At 50.7% G+C, this 21,046-nt stretch overlaps 1 protein-coding gene across 1 annotated transcript; it reads left to right on the forward strand.

Annotated features, from left to right (window-relative positions):
- Positions 1–7,449: 7,449 nt before the first annotated feature.
- CITED4 (Cbp/p300 interacting transactivator with ED-rich tail 4) lies at positions 7,450–8,818 on the forward strand. Its single transcript, XM_028123385.1, has one exon. The coding sequence runs from the start codon at positions 7,702–7,704 to the stop codon at positions 8,266–8,268; it is 567 nt and encodes a 188-aa protein (XP_027979186.1). The 5' UTR covers positions 7,450–7,701; the 3' UTR covers positions 8,269–8,818.
- Positions 8,819–21,046: the final 12,228 nt, after the last annotated feature.

Genomic DNA, 21,046 nt, shown 5'->3' on the forward strand with positions numbered 1-21,046 from the left:
AAAGCTGGCTGCTCCCAGAGCTCACGCGCAGGTTCGTGTGCGACAGTCCCAGCATCGCTCAGTCGGGCTTCTATCTTTCAGTCCCAATTCCAAACTCCTGGGAGGAAGAATCCAGCCCAGCTTGGGCTAAGGCCCGCTGTGGTCTGTTGTGCAGGGGGCAACGTCCAGGAAATGTGGGTCACAGAGCATTAGTGGGGATTCCCACAGGTAAATGAGGAGAGGGCACTTCTCTTTTACGTGTTAAAGAGTAATATTAAATAATATCTTTGTTTTGTGCTTTTTATATAATGTGTGGTTTTTCCTATACTACATATTACTATATCTGGTGCATACAAACATACCTATTACTATACAGATTGAAGATGCAAAAATGCAAATGTAATAAGTTCTGTGGGGGATTTTTAAGGACTACATATGACTTTTGCCTTACATGCTGATTTTAAAACTTAAAGCCCCACCCTTATTAAATATGACTCCACTAGAAGTGGTTGAACACCTACCCCCATCCCTCCCTAATCTCCTTCCCCCACGGGATCACGGGGTTCTGGTCCTGATGGGGGCAGCAAGGGGAGCCTCCTGGCTCCAGTGGCTTCCTTTCCCACTTGAAACACATCCAACCCCTTGACTCAGCTCCACTGCGCCCGCACAACCTGACCCTTGCCTACCCATCTGATCGTTGACCTTCAGCTCACCACCTTCCAGCCTCAGGGTCTTCGTTCCATTCCTCAAAACCACCAGCTTTTTTCCACTTGAGACTTTGCCCATATTGCTTCTTTGCCCAGAACTTCTTCCCTCTGTTCTTTGCAGGGTTGGCTCTTCCCCTCTATCAAGTTCAATTTAATGTCTCCTGTCCAAGAGGCCAGCCCTGAGCCCTCTTTCTAAAGTAAGTTCAAATCACTCTGTCTGCTTCTTTCCTTCCTAGCCCTTGACAGTTTGTAATTATTTGGTTTTTTTCACTTGGTTCTTGTCTCTCTTGTCACGAAATTGTAAGCTCCATGATGTCAGGAAGTACCTGGCACACATTAGAGGCTCAGTAAGTATTTGTTGAATGAATGAATAAATGAATGAATGAGTCTGTTGCTATACCGCAGCAGTTTGCCTCAAATTCATCCTGTCCTTCCCATTGGCAGGAGAGAAAGTTCCAGTAGGAGGATCAGCACCTTCTTGCTCAGAACCCTTCCATGGCCCCTCGCTATCCAAAGAGTGGCTCACCATCCCTTCCTTGAGCAGGCAAGTGTAGGATGTGAAATTAAAAGACCCAAGTTCAAGTTCTTCCCTTGCACTTGCTAGCTATCCAATATTAACTAAACTGATTCACCTCTCTCTTTCTCAATTCCTTTCTGCAAAATGGGTGAAATATCTCCTGCCTTTTCTCCTTCTTGGGTTGTTGTGAGAAGATGTAGAAAACCCTTCACAGATGATTTCCAGTGTTAGGAGAACTGACTTTCAAGGACTTTCACTGTCCACGCCTGATCGGCCTCTCCAGATACAAATGACCATGATTCTGACCCCGCCCAGCTACCTGATACTTCCTGAACTTCATCCTGTACATGCATGCCCTGGTGCTTTCATTCAAAAGCTATGCTCTTTCTCCAGAGGCTCATTTCCCTGCCATCTTCATCTGTCCAGATCCTGCCCACCTGGGAAGGCTCACTCCTCCAGGACGTCTCTGCCACCCAGCCTCCACCCCCACATCCCCAGGACTCGCTGCATCTTTGGAGAAGATGTCTTCTCTGTACCAGTTTTTTCATCTATAAAATGGGAATAGTACCTTCCTTATAGGGTTGTTGTAACTATTCAGTGAATGAATATATATAAAGAGCTTAGAACAGTATCTGGCACATACTAAGCACTCTGTAAGTGTTAGCTGTTGCTCCTCCTCCTCCCCTCCCTCCTCCTCTTCCTCCATCCTCATGCTGAAAAAAAAAAATGTCTACTGCCCCTCTAGGCATCACATCCTCATCCCTGGAAGGAAGGGAGGGAAGGAAGGCAAAGCACATAAAGTGAGTGATGGTTGTACCCATCTTTTTTTTAATTGAGGTGAAATTCATATAACATAAAATTAACCATTTTATTTATTTTAATTTTTCTTTTAATTTTTATGAGAGAGAGAGAGAGTGCAGGGGGAGGAGGAGGGGGAGAGGGACAAGCAGACTCTATGCTGAACACAGAGCCCAAGGCTGGGCTCAATCTCATGACCCTGAGCTCATGGTCTGAGCTGAAATCAAGAGTCTGACGCTTAACCTGCTGAGCCACCCAGGTGCCCCTAAAATTAACTATTTTATTTTTTTATTATTTTTTAATTTTTAAAAAGATTTTATTTATTTGAGAGAGAGATTGAGAGAATGAGCGGGAGGAGGGGCAGAGGGAGAAGCAGGCTCCCTGCTGAGCAGGGACCCCCCCCTCCCCGATGCGGGGCTCGATCCCAGGACCCTGAGATCATGACCTGAGCCGAAGGCAGACTCTTAACCAACTGAGCCACCCAGGCGCCCTAAAATTAACTATTTTAAAGTGAACAATTCAGTGGCATTTAATATAGCCACCATGTTGTGCAATCAACTATCTAATTCTGAAGCATTTTTATTACCCCAAAAGGAATCATTAAGCTGTTGCTCCCATTCTCCCTTCCTCCCAGCCCCTGGCAACCCCCAATCTTCATCTTGTCTCCATGGATTCACCTCTTCTGACCAATTCCATCTGAAAGAGCTTTCCAGGAAGCCCCACCCAACCTCTTCTGCTCACATCTCATTGGCTAGGAATGTGTCTGAATTGGGGCGGGGCATATTACTGCCTTCGGCAAAGCCAGCTTGCTGTCATTCTACTTTCTGATATTTATTGAGCACCTACATCCATATTTTATTGAATCTCACACCCATGAATTCTTTTTCCATTTTAATGTTTTCCAAAATAAGAACTGTCTTATATTGATAATATCTCATTTTTAATGAAGTATACTAGGTATCAGGCACTGCTCTAGGTGCTAGGGATAAATCAATAAATAAAATAGACAATGTTTTCTGCCGTGTAGCGCTGACATTCTAGTGGTAGGGAGATAAACAATTAAACATGATAAGTAAATGAATTATTTAATGTGTTAAAAGATGATGAATGCGGGATGCCTGGGTGGCTCAGTCCGTTAAGCGTCTGTCTGCCTTCAGCTCAGGTGGTGATCTCAGGGTCCTGGGAACTGTCCCGCATCAGACTCCCTGCTCAGCGTGGAGCCTGCTTCTCCCTCTGCCTGCCACTGTCTTGCTGATAAATAAATAAATAAAATCTTAAAAAAAAAAAAAAAGAAGATGAATGCTTAGAAAAAATAAAAAGTAGAGCAAAGTAAGGCCCACTTGGGGGATGGACCAGGGACGGGTTGCTATATTCATGTATTATCTACTGCTGTGTAACAAAATTGCCCTCCAAACTGAGCAGCTTTAAACAACAAACATTTATTATCTCAGTTTCTCTGGTTCGAGAAGCCAAGAATGGCGTGGGTAGGTCATTCTGGCTCAAGGTCTCTGGTGAGGTTGCAAACAAGAAGTCAGCTGGGGCTGTGGACGTCCAAAACTTTGACTTGCGCTGGAGGGTCTGCTTCAGAGAAAGCTCACACATATGGCTGTTGGCATAAGGCCTTAGTTCCTCATAGGGTGTTGGCAGGAAGCCTCAGTTTCCAGCCATGTGGGCTTCTCCATAGGGCTGCTTGATGTCCTCAGGACATGTCAACTAACTTCCCCAGAGCAGGTGATTCAAGCGAGAGAGCAGGGAGAAACCTGCAGTATCTTTTAGGATCTAATCTTGGAAATGACACCGTCAATTCTGCTATATTCTCTTTGTCAGAAGTAAGTCACTGTGTCCAGCCCACATTCAAGGAGAGGGAAATTTAAGGAGGTGTATCAAAAAATTGGGGACATTTGGGGAAACCACAACAATGAACTAGGTTTCTCGCTTCCAACTCTGGCTCCACCACATACACCTTGTGACCTCAGCCAACCTCCTGGGTTATTTCCTGGGCGCCAGTTTCCTTCTTGGTCAAAAAGGACAATAACTTCTACTCTGCCTAATTTATTCCCTCAACAACTACTGCAGTCCTTTCTATGGGCCAAGTTCTGTTCTGATGCTTCAGAAATACTGTGTAGACCAAGAGAATCAAGGGCTCTGCTCTCAGGGAGCCTACCTGCTAGTGGGGAGACCTTCTTTCCAATAAAGCCAAGTGGTGGTAAACGCTAAGAAGCAAAGCAGAACAGAGTGAGGGGTTAGAGAGGGACAAGGGGTGACCAGGAAAGGTCTCTGTGAGGGGCTGACTTTGAGATGAAGATCTAACACAGTGAAGGAGGGACTCAGGGAAGAGCTTTCCAGGCTTTTCCTGGAACAGCAAGAGCCCCAAGAAATGAATGTGCCAGGGCACTCCAAGGTAGAGCAAGGAAGCTGTTCCTGGGCATGCTGGGAGCAAACGCAGCCCGCCCAGAGCCATGCTTCCCTGGCCTAAGTTACATCATGCCACTCATCTGCCAAAGTCCTTAGGAGGCCTAACAAGGTCCTTACAAGCCCCACATGACCTTCCTCCCTCCTCCCTCCTCCCTCCTCCCTCTCTGACCTCCTCCAACCCTGAGCTCCCTCTGCCACAGCCACATACCCTCCTAGCTCAAGGCTTTACCCTAACTTAGGGGTGCAGAACCACCTGCAGTTTCTGATTCAGAAACTGATTCCCAGTCTGGGGCAGGTCCTTGGTGGTGGTACTGCCCCGGTCCCCAGCACAACAGTTTTAGAAGCACGCTCCATTTGTCCCCTCTGTTGGTATGGCGCTTGCCCCAGATCTCACATGGCTACTGCCCTCTCTTCCTTCAAGTCTTTGCCCAAATCCCAGTCTCGGTGAGGTCTACCCTGACTGTCCTGTGCAATACTTAAGCTGCCCCCCACCCGTACCTCCAATCTCTTCCTGATTCTATTTTTCTTTTTATTTTCATAGTACCTACCACTTTCTAACATGCAGATCATTATTTTACTTAGCTTATCTTTACTATATGTCCCTGAGGACTAACATGGGTTCTTAACCCAAACTCCGTGAACCCCTGAGGACCTGATGCATCCCCCAGAGATCTGCAAGCCTGCTGCATTTATATACTACAGTTTGTGACCAGGATGTCTGCAGCTTTCATTAGATTCTCGAGGAATTACTTGATCCCCAAAGCTTCAAGACCACTAGTAGATCAATGTCTGGCACAGAGTAGGTGGCCCAATAAATATTTATTGACTAAATGAAAGAACTTTTTAAACATCATTCACACTCACGCACTTTTTCATTTTTAAGAAAACTGTTTGCGGCACAATGGCTCCCAAATGTTGGTGTCCTTAGCCCAACTCTGTCAGAATGACAGGATTGTTTTTTAAAAACACAAATTCTTATAATTCAAAAATACCCTCACAGAATCTGAGTCAGGAGATTTGCATGGGGCCAGGGATTTAGTATTTTTCAAAGGCCCTCCCACCTTCCCCGCCTCGACACACGCCTCCAGATGAGTCTGAGGTGCAGCCCGGCTTAGGAATTTCCATGTAAAGCCATAATTGGAGAGAGTTTCAGGAGAATCAATTCCACTGTGCAGCGTTTACACTTTGCATAAAATATGATCACCTCCATGGTCACTTGTGACCTTGCCACAAGCTCTCAGGGTGACCAGGCAGGGATTACAATCTCCCTTTCACTGAGCAGGAAACTGAGGCCCTGGAGAATCAAGTGACAACACTCCCTCCCAACACCCAGTGGTCACAGTGCCTGCCAGTGGTGGGGATACGATTAGAACTTGGGCTTCTGAGGTTCTCCCCTCTGCACCAACTGGATAAACCCAAGTTCCAGGAAGTCCCAAGGACACTGCCAGGGGAGAGAAGCCAGAGAAGGGAGGGGCAGAGTGGCAAACAAGCAGAGGGCAAGGTTCGGGTGGCTGTCTCCTGGCCACCTGGAGAGACTCCAGCTGCTTTAAGGACACATGCATTCACGCACTAGCTCTGGCTGAGCAGGACCCGGGAAGGCCACTTTTCCTTTGTGTGCCTCAGTCTCCTTATCTGCAGAATGGGGCTGCTTAATCCATGCCCTGCCCCCGTTACCGCGTTTGTGGAGCGTGAAGCACTCTAAACATGCAAGTTGCATACTGTTATGCAACAATCCCAACTCAGAAGATCTCCAAAGACAGAACTAAATCCAGCCTTTCGTTCATTTGAGGCACATTTTTGAGCACCTACTATGTGCCAGGCACGGTGATGTTGTTCTTTGAATGTTGGCGTGTTGGTGAGGTTGGTGAGGTCCGGAGCCGACCGCCAAGAAAGAATATTTGAGATGTCTTTGGTGCAAAATGGTGGTTTTATTAAAGCCCGGGGACAGGACCCGTGGGCTCGGCTACTGCAGGTCCTCCTGCCTGCCACTCCCGGATTATGAGGGGCAGTGATTTTATACCTTGGGTTGGGAGAAGTAAAAATAAGGGAAGTTCCAAAGAATTTTCATATGCTAAAGGAGACTCACAGGATCCTGGAGGAATATTATAATCTGCCTATCTCAAGTATTTGTCAATGGGCTGCAGGTTTTAAGGAGATTTCATTTTATCTACATTTCCTTCTGCCTTTGTTTCCCACATCAACTGGACCTGTCTTGCTGCATTTAACCCTCACAAAAATCCAGTAGGGTCAGTACTGCTTTTGCCCCCATTTTACAGATGAAGAAACCGAAGCTCAGGTGAATGAGTTCCAGTTCATTTGATCATTTCTTCATTCACCAAACCTTTACTAAAAGCCAGTTCTGGGCCAGGCTCCGAGCCAAGTGCTGCGGACATGAAGATGAACAAGTCCTTCAGGAGACATGCCCATAAATTACTTTAATAACAACTCAGTACATGCTTCCACCGACAAGTAAGTGGGAGCTGGTGGAGGAGCAACTGGTTCCCCTGGGGTTATGGGGACAAGCAGCTGGCTTTCCGTGCGACCTTGCGCCAGGCGTGCCTGTACCCTGGGTAGAGGTGGCAATCACAAAGCCTATGTTCCAGTCTCGCTTCTGTTAAAGCTTTGGTGTGTATTTCCAGGAAACCCCTTTCACCACTGAGCTTTGGTTTCCATCTGGAAAATTAAGAGGTTGGCTTGTGATCCTGCAGTTCTGGGGACCTAAACCTCTGGCCCCTCCCAACCCACCTTCCGGTCAGTTCGAGCTTGGCCCCAGCCAGTGCCAGACTGAGTCTGGCTGGGACACTCAGCCCAAACCCCTTGAAAAGCGCCAAACATCCCAGGGCAGCTGTGTTAGCCCCCGGCAGAGCCTGGGGTCCAAAGGGCGGAGCTCCGGGAGAGGCGGGGCTGAAACTTGGAGGAGCGGCACGGCCCGCCCAGGAGCGGTCCATCCAGCCAATGAGCGCCTGGAGGCGGGGAAGCCCCACCTCTGCTATAAGAAGGTGCTGAAGCCGGGGGCGCGGCGCGGAGGTCTCAGAGCCCGAAGCCGTGGTGTGTGGTGTCCTAGGTGCCGGGGAGCTGCGACAACCGGGCGCGCGGGAGCTCTGAGTTAGGTGCGCCCTGGGTTGGGCAGTAGCACGAGTCGGGTTCCGTTTTCCTTTGCCTGACTGGGCTGCGGGAAAGGCACGGGACGCGGATCCCTCGCCGCGGAGGAAGAGCTGGCCGGGACCCCGGGACGCCCGCGCTGACCATCCGCCCGCCGCCCCCGCAGGCATCCGGCCCGCCGTCATGGCCGACCACCTGATGCTCACCGAGGGCTACCGCCTGGTGCAGAGGCCGCCGCTCGCCGCGCCCTCCCACGGCCCCCACGCGCTCCGGACGCTGCAGCCGTACGCGGGCCCGGGCCTAGACAGCGGCTTGCGGCCTCGGGGGACGCCGCTGGGCCCGCCGCCACCACCGCCGCCGCCGCCCCCACCCGGGGCCCTGGCTTATGGGGCCTTCGGGCCGCCGCCCGCCTTCCAGCCCTTTCCGGCCGTGCCACCGCCGGCCGCCGGCGGCGCGCACTTGCAGCCAGTGGCGACGCTGTACCCGGGCCGTGCGACCGCGCCCCCCGGCGTCCCGGGAGGGCCCCCGTGCCTGCAGCCGGCGCCTGGCGCCCCGGCCCCGCCACCGCCCGCGCACGCCCTGGGCTGCATGGACGCCGAACTCATCGACGAGGAGGCGCTGACGTCGCTGGAGCTCGAGCTCGGGCTGCACCGCGTGCGCGAGCTGCCGGAGCTCTTCCTGGGCCAGAGCGAGTTCGACTGCTTCTCGGACTTGGGGTCGGCGCCGCCCGCCGGCTCGGTGAGCTGCTGAGTGCGGCCGGGCGCCTGCCTGGCGTGCCCGAGAGGAGAAGGGGGGGATCTGACTGCCCGCCGGAGTCCGTCCCAAGCGCCCGGGCCCCGCGCGCACCCTCCGTGAGGGTGGAGGCAGCGGGTTAGTGCTCCGAGCCCGACGCCCGGGCTGGGACGCCTGGCCTCACTCCAGGCCCTGCCTCCTGCAGGATGACAGTGTAGCTCCACCTCTCTGACCCGGAGCCTCAGCGGTAAAGTGAAGGGGACTGGACCCCCTTTCGGACTCCCGGTTCTTGGATTCTCTGTCCTCTCGCATTCTCCCCTACCCCGCCCCCGAATCTGAGCCATTGCAGGCTACTGCCTGATACCCCTTCTCTCCTTGTGCAACTCGCTGTGGTCACTGAGTCCCTGGAGCCGCCCATCCACCAGGCCTCCACCCTGCTGCCTGGGCCCTGAGGTCGCTGGGCCCCCGCCTCGGGGAGGGGAAGATTGTACAGCCCTAATCCCTGTACAGTGGAGCAATGCCCCATCTGGCCTCCAAAACCAAAATAAAACTGGGTCACTTTACAGTCTTACGTTTTCATTTCTTTCTTTTTTTTTTTTTTAAGATTTTATTTATTTGACAGAGACACAACGAGAGCCGGAACACAAGCAGGGGGAGTGGGAGAGGGAGAAACAGGCCTCCCGCGGAGCAGGGAGCCCAATACGGGGCTCGATTCCAGGACCCTGGGATCATGACCAGAGCCGATTAACGACTGAGCCACCCAGGTGCCCCCGTTTTCATTTCTTTACCACTCCAACAACCCTGCACTATATTTGGCTTTTAGCGTCCCCAGGCCGTTGGGGACTCTGGGTGGGATAGAAGCCACAGCCCCTGACAGTGCCCAGGAAAGGAAACTGACAGTTTCTTTCAAAAACTATCCTGAGTTGTGCAACTGTTACATCGTAATCTAGAAGGCCGAGGCTGCTTGGCGGTGGAGTGTAACCCAAAGGCACCTATATTGGACTTCTCAGCTCCTGGGAGGGGTGGGAGAGCTTGGTGGTGCTGCCCTCACCTGTTTGCTTGGGGCCGCATGGAGGCCAGAGGGGAGTGGGAGGTACCTGAGGATTCAGACCCTTGGGGCTTTGAATCATGGCTCTCCTCCTTGGCCAAGACACCATCCAGTTTTCTGAGGCTATTTCCTCAAGAGATATGGTCCCTGTGTCAGGTGTTACGAGGACCACATGCAATGTGAGGCCTTTCGCACACGGGGCCAGACACCTAGGCAACCTCAGCAAATGGTACGATGCTTATCCACAGACTGGTGCTGGCTTTATCCCAGGGCTTGTGCCAACCTGGTCAGTGCCCTCCTGGAGTCACACTCCAGGTGGAAGTAAGGGGGTGACTGGAAGTCAGCTTACCTTGGTATGAGTAAGAGTGACAAGGGCTAGAAAACAGGACGGCCAAGTATACAAACCCAGAGGAAGGAGTGGTTTCAGCTGCTTGGAGGTGTGTCCGTTCAGGCTTCCGGGAGGCAGCGACATTTGAACGGAGCCTTGAAGGATGAGTCCATCCTTAGGACTTGGAGAAGGTGGCATTTAAGTGAAGAGCCCATTCAAAGGCAGGAAGCATACAACTACAGGGCACGCACAAGTGCATGGGGTCTCTAGAAGGAACAAAGGTCTAATGGCTTTGCAGCAACTTTGTGAAGTAGACACAGTCCCCATTCTGCAGAGGAGAGGCCTGGCAGGATTTGTCCTCAGTCCTGATCACCAGTGTGAGCTCCTGGCCCACCCTCTGCTGTTGACTCTCCAGAAAGATCCTTAGGTGGTTTGGGGTGGAGAGTGGGGGGAGCCAGGAGAGAAGTTCTGAAGGCAGGGAGGCAGCCAGGTCAGAGATGCTGAGGACCAGCTAGGACAGAGAAGTGGGGCTGGAGAGGAGAGAATGAATTTCAGAGACTCTGGAGAGGAACACTGGCTGGGCTTCACTCTAATGCCAAGCTTGTTAGTTAACAGGACTCTTCCTTCCAGCCTGTGAGATCACTCAGGGTACACTGTGTCCTCATGGGCTCTGGAGCCACCAGGACAGGCATGGAGTGGGTGACAGGAGGTGTTTGGCAAATGAATAAAGGTCTCCCCTGAGATAATGGGGCTTTCTGAGACAGGATGGGGAAGAAGGACAGATAGGCTTCAGGAAAGCGACTGCTCTGGGCTCAGAATGGGCAACGTTTGCCCCAGCTTTGCCTAAAACCCAGAGATAAAAACTAGGGGGCTGGGTTGGGATGGGAGGGTCTGACCCTCGTCTGGACACTGTCCTGATTCCCTTCTTTGTGAGCCTCAGTTTTCCCACTAGTAAAATGGGGCTAATATCCCTGCCCTGCTAAGGCAGTAAGCCTCACACAGTGAGGAGCAAATTCAGGGATGGGTTAACAAGCAGCTGGTAAACACCAAAGTGCTCTCCATATGGAAGGGATTACAATGAAAACCCAACACCTGCTTCTTTATAGAGTTAAGGCAGGGTGGAAGGGGGTGTAGAAGGAGTCCAGCTGCTGAGCTATTTCCAGCCCCCAAACCTTCCCAGCGGGGCTCCTAACAAGTTGGACAGAAGACAGGTGGACCAAATAGAAGGTAAGGCTGAGGCAGTCCATCACCCAGATCCCCAAATCCCTGATATCCTTTGGAGGATTCTTTGGAGGATGGAGAGTCCTTGGCAGCACATAGAGGCTTGTATTCTGACAGCCTCAGGATCCAGTTCCAGAAGCTACTCTTACTAGCTGCCTGACCTCAAGCAAGTCACCTTACTTTCTGAGTCTTGGTTCTCCTACGGGGATCACACCACTTCCTGTGGATCCCGAGTGTATCTTTCACCTCTTCCCGGGGCTATTTCCTAAAGCAACCTTTTGCCCTCATGCCTGTGGATTTCACTCCCATACTGGGCCTGGGTCTTCGGGGTTAAGAGTCAGGCTCCCTCAAGTTTGGGAACTGAGTTGTGGCACAGAGAAGACATTTTTCCATCTTTTTTTTTCCTTTCTTTCCAGATGAAAGTTTCCCCAAGGCCAAGGTCCATCATTTTGAATCATCTTTTCAACAATGACTGGATTTCATCACAAAGTAGTTTTTGGTGGTTGTTTTTTTCCCAAGACTTCTCTTGAATCATGTACAAAACAGAAATGCTAATAGTACCTCCTCACAGAGCTGCCGTGGAGATGAAGTAAGTCAATTCACATGAGGTGCTAAGAAGAGTGTAGTTTCTAGCTTATCCTCCCTGAGCCCGGGGCTTTTCAGGGATACCTTTATATTCAAGTCTTTAGAAAGACTGTGTTGTAACCAGCTAGTGAGGGGTAACCCTGTTGCAGGAGGGGGTCCCCCCGGAAGCAGAGTCTGATGCTGTTCAGCTTGCAAGGAGTTTATTAGGGAGTGCCCTAAGGACCAGCAGCTGTGGACGGAAAGGGCTGGAGCAGATGGGAGTAGTGAAAGCTACAAAGCAGACCCAACAAGAGCCTTGGCCAGCCCCGTGGGGGGCTCGGGCCGTGGCTGCCGATGGGCAAGGCAGCTCTCCACCACTGAGCAATCCCTCAGGGAGCTGCCAGGGGACGGCTGTCTGCTGGCAGCACCCGCACCAGCCAGGACAACTCATGGAGGGGGGTCTGGGCGGCACAGTGGCCACCACAAGCACATGTGGGGACAAGGTGAGGCCAGCATCCTAAGAGTCCTAACAGCAAGGGCCTCCTTAAATTTGTGCTCCAGGTGTCTCATTTGCCTCTCCTTCATCCCAGGCCTGATTAGTACCTTCCCTATTAGCGGGGGGAAAAAAAGATCTTTGTAGGGAATATCAACCTTACGGGGTTGATGTGATGAGACTCTGTGTCAGTACCTGGTACGTGGCAGAAATAAATGAGATCCCTCTCACCATCGTCGTCACCATGCCGGCTCATCTCAGTGTTCAACAGTCATTTGTTGAATAAATTAAATGAACAGTCTGATCTTAGTATTTCCCAGGCAGCTTAGGTGTTCAGCTGATTACAAAATAATCCTCTCGAATTCCTTAATCCATCCTCGCCTAACTCTATATGCCACCCCTCTGTCGGCCATGCTGGGTCAGGATTACTGAGTCCCAACTTGTTGAGTGCCTACTGTGTGCAGGCAGGATGGGACCCAACGGCAGCCAGTAGGTGCTCTTTCTTTTCCAGTCTCTCCTTTAACCACCACCCAACCCCGTAAGTAGCACTCCTAGGTACTTTCACCCCCATTTCCGAGGTCAGAGAATTGGGGCTCAGACAGGGAATTGCTCCTCCAGGTCACACCCCAGTAAGTGCTGGGGTGAGCAAGCCCACTGCGGCATTCCCAGGGCCCCCCCCCCTCCCCCAGGCTGGGGCTGGCCAAGGGCCTGAGCCTGTGTGGAGCAAGAGCAGAATCCCAGACCTGGTTCTGCCACTTGGTGGCCGTGGGACGCAGAAGTCACTGAGCCTCTTTGAGCTTCAGTTTCTGTACAGTGAGAAGGACGATCCCCTTGGTGTGTGTCCAGGGATTCGAATGGGATTGGGCTTCCGCAAGCACGTGGCAAATAGAGCAGTGCTACTTGGTTGGGGTGAGCTGGGGGTGAAGAGGCACACATTCTCACCCAGGCACCTGCTCTGGCGAGAGACCCGCCCGCACACACCGGAACTTGAGCTGTGGGCCAGCCCAGAGGGGGCACAACATAGAGTCACGTGCCACGGGTTCTAGGCAGGGGCTGCTAAGCAGCCCAGGGCCTGGCAAGTCCTGAGAGCTGGTGGTGATGAAAGGGTAGGGGTGGATCCGCCCGGGGTGGGGTGGGACATCCAGGTAAAAGCCCAAGGCCCAGAGTGTGCTGGGCCACATAGAGGAAATAAAGCTACTCTGAACTCAGTGTTCCCATTGGTCAAATGGAGACACCACAGGCTTTTCTCGAGGATGAATGAAGGGAGCCCAGTGCCTGCCCTGGGAACTGCTCAGATGTTGGGAAGCATGACCACAGGGACAAGAAGGAGAGAGCCTTGACCCAGCCCGCTTCCAGGCACCTTCCCACCCTCCATTCCAGCCACTGCAGGATCCTTAAGCCTCAATACTTGGCCTGTGCTGTTTCCTTGGCCTGAAAGACCTCCCTCCAGGGCCTTTTCCACCTGCGAAGGGCCTATTTCACCAGGTATCAGAGTTAATGAGGACTCTTCCTCCCAGACTGTGAGGTTCTGAAGAAAGAACCTGATTCATCGCTGACCGCCTCCGCCCCACATGGTTCTCCGAGCCGGTATTAGGAAGCACTAGAGTGACTGCTTCCTGGCCCCGGGCTTGGGAGAGAGGGTCCGGGCCAGAGTCCAAGATGGAGTTGGGAACACTAGTGCAAGCTCAACCATGAACCTGTGACCCGAGGCACGTTATTTGAGTGCTCTAAACATGGTAGGTGGAGAACCACATTCCCTACCCTCCCACCTTGCAGGCGTGGGGAGGCAGTGAGGCTGGACCAAGGGAGGAGGGCAGGAAAATGCAATGCTTCCCTGGCATGTGGTGGACCAGCACTCCGGGAGGTGGCTGGAGTTACTGGCCTCATCCTATTCTGTGGGCCTCCTTCTCGGCAGCTGAGGCTCCAAGGGGTCAAGCCATCTACTCACCAATACACAGGACTCTTGGGAAGAGGTTGTTCTCATTTGTAGGACGAGGGCTGTTGGACATCAATAAGCATGAAGTCCAGCTATGCCCCACAGAGGAGGGGTGAGTCAGGGATGGGGCAGGGAGTCCTACACAGCTTGTCCGAGGGTGGTCTCCAGATGGACTTGCTCCTTTACCCCTTCCTAGTGAACAGCTCCAGCTATGGGCCGTGCCATAAAACTGGCACATCCAGGCAGCAGGATCCCCTTGGCACCCAGCCTACCCTGGTCTGGCAGAGAATATGAGTCAAGTAGTGTTTGTTTTTAAAACAAAAACTCCATTTTTAGTCAAAAGTGATATGCACGAGAAGCAACATAACTTCAAACAATTTAGAAGGTATAAAGTGAAAATTCAAAGGCCCTGCAGGTTTTCCCACACGCATACATACGATGTGTACATTCTCGTGTGTTATATACACGTACATCCCTTTTTCATAATGATAGGATTATACAATCTTATAGAATTGGATTTTTTTCACTTAATGTATTTTTAGAAATCTTTCCCTTGTCAGTAAATATGGCTCCATCTTACTCTTTTTAGTGACTGCAGTGTGCATTATCTACTTAAACCGGTCTCCTGTTGATGGAAATTGAGCTTCTTTGCTGAATTTTGCTGTTACTAAATAATGCTACAAGGAGCATCCTTGTGGGTTTATCCTTGAACCCTTGTGGGAATATCTCTGTAGAATGGATTCCTAGAAGGGGCATTACTGGATCAGAAGATAGGAGCAAATAAAACTGTGAGAGCCACTGTGAAATGTTCTTGAAGCGGCTGCTCCCAATCACCTTCCTGCTAGCACCGTGACCGAGTGCCCGCTGGCTCTCACCCTTGACCACCACAACTGGACATTAGCCATGTCTTTAATAGTTACCTCCCTGAGTTGAAAGGAAAAAAAGGTTATTTAATTTCTATTTCTTTGATTACCAATAATAATATTGTTTATTTGTATTTCTTCTCCCAAGAATTACTTGTTCACGCTCTTGCCTGTGTTCCTGCTGGGCTGTTTGTCTTTTTTGTTACTGAATTAGAAGAGTTCATTATATATTATGAATAGCAAGCCTTGTCTTTTGTAAATGTTGCAGATATTCTCTCCTGATCTGTTGCTGGCCATTTGACTTTGTTTAAGGTATCTTTTGCCTTTTGGAGTTGTTAATTTTTATATCATTAAATCTCTCCCCCTCTTTCTCCCACCTCAAGAGCTTCTGGATTTAAATTAAGGACAAGAATGCTCTGGTGCTCCTCAGAGATAGTTGAAGAACACAGGCAGAGTTGTGTTTCTGCCGGCACTCTGCACCCAGAGAGCAAAGTCAACACTCTGGCCACAGGGGCTGAGAGACGAGCCCAGGTCTCAGGGTCATCCAGACCTGGATTAAAATTCTGGCCTCAAACTACATATATGACATCTGGAAAAGCCACTTTACCACTCTGAGCCTCTGTGTTTGTTTTCCTTTCTAATCTGAAATATGTATAAATACATACACACCCGACTGGTCAGAGTAGGTGAGCTAGAGGCTGACGTGTGCATAGCAGCACAGTGCCTGGCCCGCGGTAAGTTCCCAGAATGTGATCGCTGTGGCCAATGTGAGTATAATAGGTGCTGAGAAAGCAGGAGCTGGTAACAGTGTCCAGACAGGAGGGCAGTGTGGGGACAGTGTCCCCATGTCCCATGTAAATGCTGGAAGGATGGGGCTCTTCCACCTGCAGAAGGAGACCCAGAGGCAGAAGCGGACATTTGCTGTTTATGCCTTCCAGAATCCGGTCCTCCCCCACCCCCTGCTAAAAGGTTTCTCCAAATTCTCTTTGGGGAACCAACTCCCCTTCATTTAATTTGGGTAAGTTGCCTGTTTCTCTATATTTGATTCAAAATAACATTTTTACTGTAAAATGAGTGTAGACATCCCAAAAAGTTCTTCAGTTTTCCGTGACTATTTTGAAATAGCTATGTTTTATCTCCTCCTCTTCTTCACATCAAAGTCTTTCAAATTTCCAGCTAAACACATGCCCTAACTACATGAGCTGTCTGCTTATGAGGTCATCGAGTACTGATTCATAAGATCTCACCTAATTCTTCCAGTGATCTGACTTAATACATTTTTATTCCAGGCTACATAGAGACAGGGAAACTGAGGCTCATGGAGGTGAAGGGACTTGCCTACCACCACACAGCTTGTAATTTATTGAATTTAATGTACTTAGGATAGTACATATAATCAGTCAACCCAGCTGCTGTACAAAGGAAACCAGAAACATTTTTAAGTGGCTAAAGGGTAGAAGATATTTCTTTCTAGTTTTACTCATTCAGAGCTAGATTGTTTCCTTCTTGCTGCTCTGTGATTCACGACCCCAACCCCATGAGCCAGGATGGCTGCTCAAGTTTTTTGGAGTTCAGTTTTTGGGGGTTGGGTGGTTTTTGGTTTTGGTTTTTTAAATGGGGGGTTGTCTTTGTGGAGTGGAAGCTGGGTCACAGACATCTCCATGTCCAGCTCTCAGGAAGAAGATATCGAGGAAATAAGCACAACCAATGTTTTAAGGTCCAGATACACATTACTTCTACCCAGCCTCTCTTGACAAGAATTTATTCACAGGACCATGCCTAGCTGCGAGGAAGACTGAGGAATATGCTTTCTGTTATACAGAAGATGGGAAGAATGGATTTTGACGGACAACCAGCCGTCTCTACCACAGCAAGTGGTAGTAATAAGTGGCTCAATTGAGATTAGAACTCAGGTCTCTCACGCCCCAGGATGCTTGGTGGGGATGGAGAAGACGTCAGGGGACATGTATGAAGAGAACCGTTGGAACTGGGAAGAGTCAGTGTCAGTCAGTCACCAATGTGAATGTGCACTTCGGCTGATTCACTTCCTTTCTTTGAGTCTTGGTTTCTTTATCTGTGAAATGGGGATGATGATGGTACTTACCATGGGTTGCTGCTATGAATGCACTTACCCAGTTTGTGACACACACTAGGTGCTCACACGGTGGAATGGATGGAGTAGAACTGGACATGAGCACATGAAAGAAGAAAATCGCAGGGGAGGTGACAGTGTGTCCAATGGCCAAGTGGCATGAAGGAATAAGGCTTGATTGGGAAAGGCAACACGCCGGTGTGTTAGCAGGTATGGTGGTGGTCAGATGAGCGAATGACATACTTGAAGGAGGCAAGGGCCAAAGAGGGATGCCCTTGAGTGGCAGGCTGAGGAGCTTGAACTTGATCCTGTGGGTAATGGGGGAGGGGCGTGGAGTCTTTGTGCAGCATGGAACAAGAGTTAGGTTTGTGTTTTGGAACAATCACTCTGACTGCTGTGAGTAGAACGAATTCAAGAGGGGCACCGTGGAGAAATGGAGGCTGCTGAGAAGGCTGTCACACCAATTCGGGGAGACAGGAGGGCCCCAGGACAAGTGGTGACAAGGTGGGGTACATGGGAGAGATGGTGAAGACAGAAGGAATGAGCCTTAAGAGAGATTTGGTTTGAAAAATAGACACTCTTGCTGGCATAAATAGACACTCTTGCTGAATGAACTATAGGTTTAGGATTATTTAGGATTAGGTGAGTGGCTTTAAGTGACAAAATAACAACCGCTTGAATAAAATAGACCAGGTAGGTGGTCCGGGACTGGTGGGGTTACCACAGTGTCAATACCTATCTTATTGCTTATTGTCAACATCTCTACTTTATTGCTTCATCACTCATGGCTTAGACCTCATGGCCCCAAAAGGGCTGCTCCAGCCACTATATCAATATTCCAGCCAGAGAGGGGGAAAGAGAAGGAGGAGGGCCCATTCTGGAAGTTGCCCGCACCTAACCACAAAAGAGGCTCAGAACTGTTGTCTTTATTCTGAGTGGCCATGTGTCTAAGTAGAATTTGGGGGTTCTACTACTACTATGAAGAAAGTGGGAACGGAGATTAGGGGCAAAATGCTGTCTCAAAAATGGGCTATGGAAGTGGAGGCCACAGGGAAGAGAGGAGCCAAAATGATTCCTAGGAGTGTGGCTTGCAGGACAAGGTGGCTCTTGCCCGTGGCGGCAGCAGGAGGACGGGCAGGTTGGGAGACTACAATGAGATCAGCATGGACGCATCGGGACATCCGGGGTTGATGGCCAGCCCGAGGCGGGCTGGACAAATGGGCCAAGTGCTCAATGGTGAGGTCCGGACTGAGAATAAGCGTGTTTTGGAGTTATTCGCATATCAGCAATCACCATAGGAATGGCCACGCAGAGTAATAACAGAAAGTGGCCAAGGACAGAAGCGTGGGGAACACAAGAGAAGGGAGGGAAAGACTGAGAAGCAGCCAGGGAGGTAGGAGGAGAACCAGCAGAGAAGATGTCATGAAAGCCACCGAAGGAGGTGTGGTCAACAGAGTCTAGTGCTGTTGAAACACCAGACAAAATGAAGGCTGAAAAGAGGCCGCTGAGTTTGGCAACCAGGAAGAGAAAACTGACTTTGCCAAAGCAGTTTCAGGGGAGTAGAGGGGCGTTAGTCAGCAGGTCGGCGGGAGGTGAGAAAAGAAGGGTCAGTAAAGGTAGGTGGGGCTTGGTTAGGTCATCTTTTGGACCTCAGTGTTTTCATGGGTCAAGTGACCAGTGACCCACGCTTGGGGCTTTTCGGTTGGGTTTTCCCCAGGGCTTGACCCAGATGGTGCCAACGGGAGATGAGCTGCAATACCCCACTTTGCTCAGGAGGTGGCAGCACCACACCAGGTGACACCACCAGGATCAACACACTGCACAGAAGTGTATTTTCAGGGAAATGAAGCTTAGTTCCTCCTGGAGCACCAAAGCTTTGGGGATTTTCACCATCTTGGATGAGAGCCTTGAGCAGAGAAAACTGAATGGGACTTTGGGTTCAAATCCTGACTGTCACTTACCGGCTGTGTGACCTTGAGTAACTGGCTGTGTGATCTTGAGTAAATCCTTCTTCCTGGTTGACAAACTGGGGATGATAACAAGCCCAAACCGGCATCTCGGGTCACTGGGCATCCCCAGATGAGTGTGGTTGTGTCTGATGGCCTTGTAGACAGATTCAGGGCAAGGGTGGGCAGTGGGGGCTTGGAAGCAGGGGGAGGGGACCCCGACCGGACGCGGCCAGGGGCATGCCTGTGATCATACAAGGACTGGATGGAGCAGTGCTTTGGGAGTCAGAAAAGCTGGGCTCAGACTCTGCAGATGAGGAAACTGAGGCTCACAGAGAGGAAGAATGACTTTTTCACGCTCACAGCCCTCAAATAGGCAAAGGCATCAAAACCAACACTTGGAAAGAATTTTATTTTTAAAAATATTTTTAAAGCATTGAAATTGTACCATGGGAAAATCAACTCTGTGGGACTTTTTTGCCACTGCAGGGTTTGTGTTTTCTACTTCTACACTTACGACTTCTGAAGGTGTCCTCTCCTCTGGTTCTTGTTTAACCCGCACATTCTGGGAAAGGCCCTGCGTCTACTCTTTCCTCCCAGGGATGACACAGGGCACGTTCAGGACCTGAAAGAAGGAAGACCACCCAAGGACAAACCTGGGGGTCAAAAAACTTGGGCTCAGCTCTAGGCTTCTCCCTGGATTACTGGGCCTCAGTTTCCCCATCTGAAAAATACGACGGTTGGACCAGCCAGCCCTGGGAGGTTTGGCAGTTCTGAGTTTTTATGAAGGCTTTTGCTTCTCCTTGAGCTTCCCTGACCACTCCTCCTAAAATTGCCTCCCCTTAATGCTGCCACCATTCCTGTTTCCATTTTCTTGACTTCAGAGCACTTACGCTCTCTGAAATTATCTTGTTTGGCTTTTGTTTAGTTTATTTTCTGTCTAGACAGTAATCTGCTGTCTACTTTATGTGAGCAGAGACTTTGTGAGTTTGGGAGAGCCACAGTGACCTTGGTGCCTAAAAGAGTGCTTGGCACGTAGCTGAGATGAACAAACAATTGTGGAATAAATGAATGAAGGGCAGAGAACACAGCCCCTTACTCTCCCAGTCCCGGAGTCTCCATTTCTCAAGCCGTGGACTGCTCAGCCCTGCCACACCTCTCCCTCTTCCAGGCATGCCGGTCCTAACTAATGGGCCCTCGTGGTAGGGTGTCCTGCCCCCAAGTCCAGCCTCCTTCCTGGCTCCAGGCTGGAGCTGCAACACCAAGCCAAGGTCTTTACTGACGCCTTGTGGCCATGGAGACATATAACAGGGACTGGGAGGATTCCCAGGTGGGAGATGGTCAATCTCGGGGGCCCCGCTTCCCTCCCTGCCTGCAAACCAGCACTGACCCATCACCTGGGTTCCCAGGCTGGGGCAGGGGGCTGGTGATGGCTGCATACAAGAAGCAGATGCGCTTCTTGCCCTCCAGGAGCTGAAGTAACACCTGGGGCAGGGGAGGTAGGGGACGGGTCATAAGGGCCAAGAGAGGAGCTAGGGGAGAGTCTAGCGGGAGGGAGGACGAGAGGTAAGGATCCAAGCCACCCAGGTTCTGAGCAGGCAGGGCAGCCTGGGTCTTGATCCTCAGGATCCTCCCCAGGGTAACTGTTTCCCAGCAATCTTCCTCCTTTCTTCCAGGAAGTCCTCCATGTCTCCCACCCACTTCAGAGGCTGTGTGGGCAAGAAGAAGAGGGAGGAGGAGGAGAGTCTGATGCCCACAGAAGGCACTGGGGCAAAAACAAAGATATGTAAGGAGAGTTTACAGAATGTTCTGCTTTGTGATATGCACTGTAAACCTTTGACCTCGCTGCTTCTGGTAAAATCCACCTTACTAGCTGTTTTAATCAGGTCTTGCTGAGATGATGCTGTGAAGCAAGCAAATCTAAAATCTCAGTCAGTGGCCTAAAAATCAGGTATCATTTCACACCCCTGAACCTACAGGTCAACTGCAGTTCAGCTGATATTGTCTGGGTCAAGCTAGACTCCTGACTTTGAGACTGGTTCAGGTCTGCCCCGCCTGTCTGCATTCTGGACTCAGGATGAAGGAACAATAGCCATCTGAGTCTTCTCATGGCGGAGGAAGGAAGCGCCAAGAGGCTCGACAGAACTTGCCATGCCTCTTACGGCCTTACCTTGGAACAAGCACACTATCCTTTCCCCCCACATTCCGCTGGCCAAAGTAAATCCCATGGCCAAGTGTAAAGTCACTGCGGTGGTGGAGTGGATGTCGTGGTGCTCAGATCCCTTCAGGGCCTGTGCACCCATTC

This window comes from Eumetopias jubatus, unplaced genomic scaffold, assembly GCF_037043125.1.
Source record: "Eumetopias jubatus isolate StellerSeaLion01/CBP00866 unplaced genomic scaffold, mEumJub1_p1.0 scaffold_4, whole genome shotgun sequence".
NCBI lineage: Eukaryota > Metazoa > Chordata > Mammalia > Carnivora > Otariidae > Eumetopias > Eumetopias jubatus.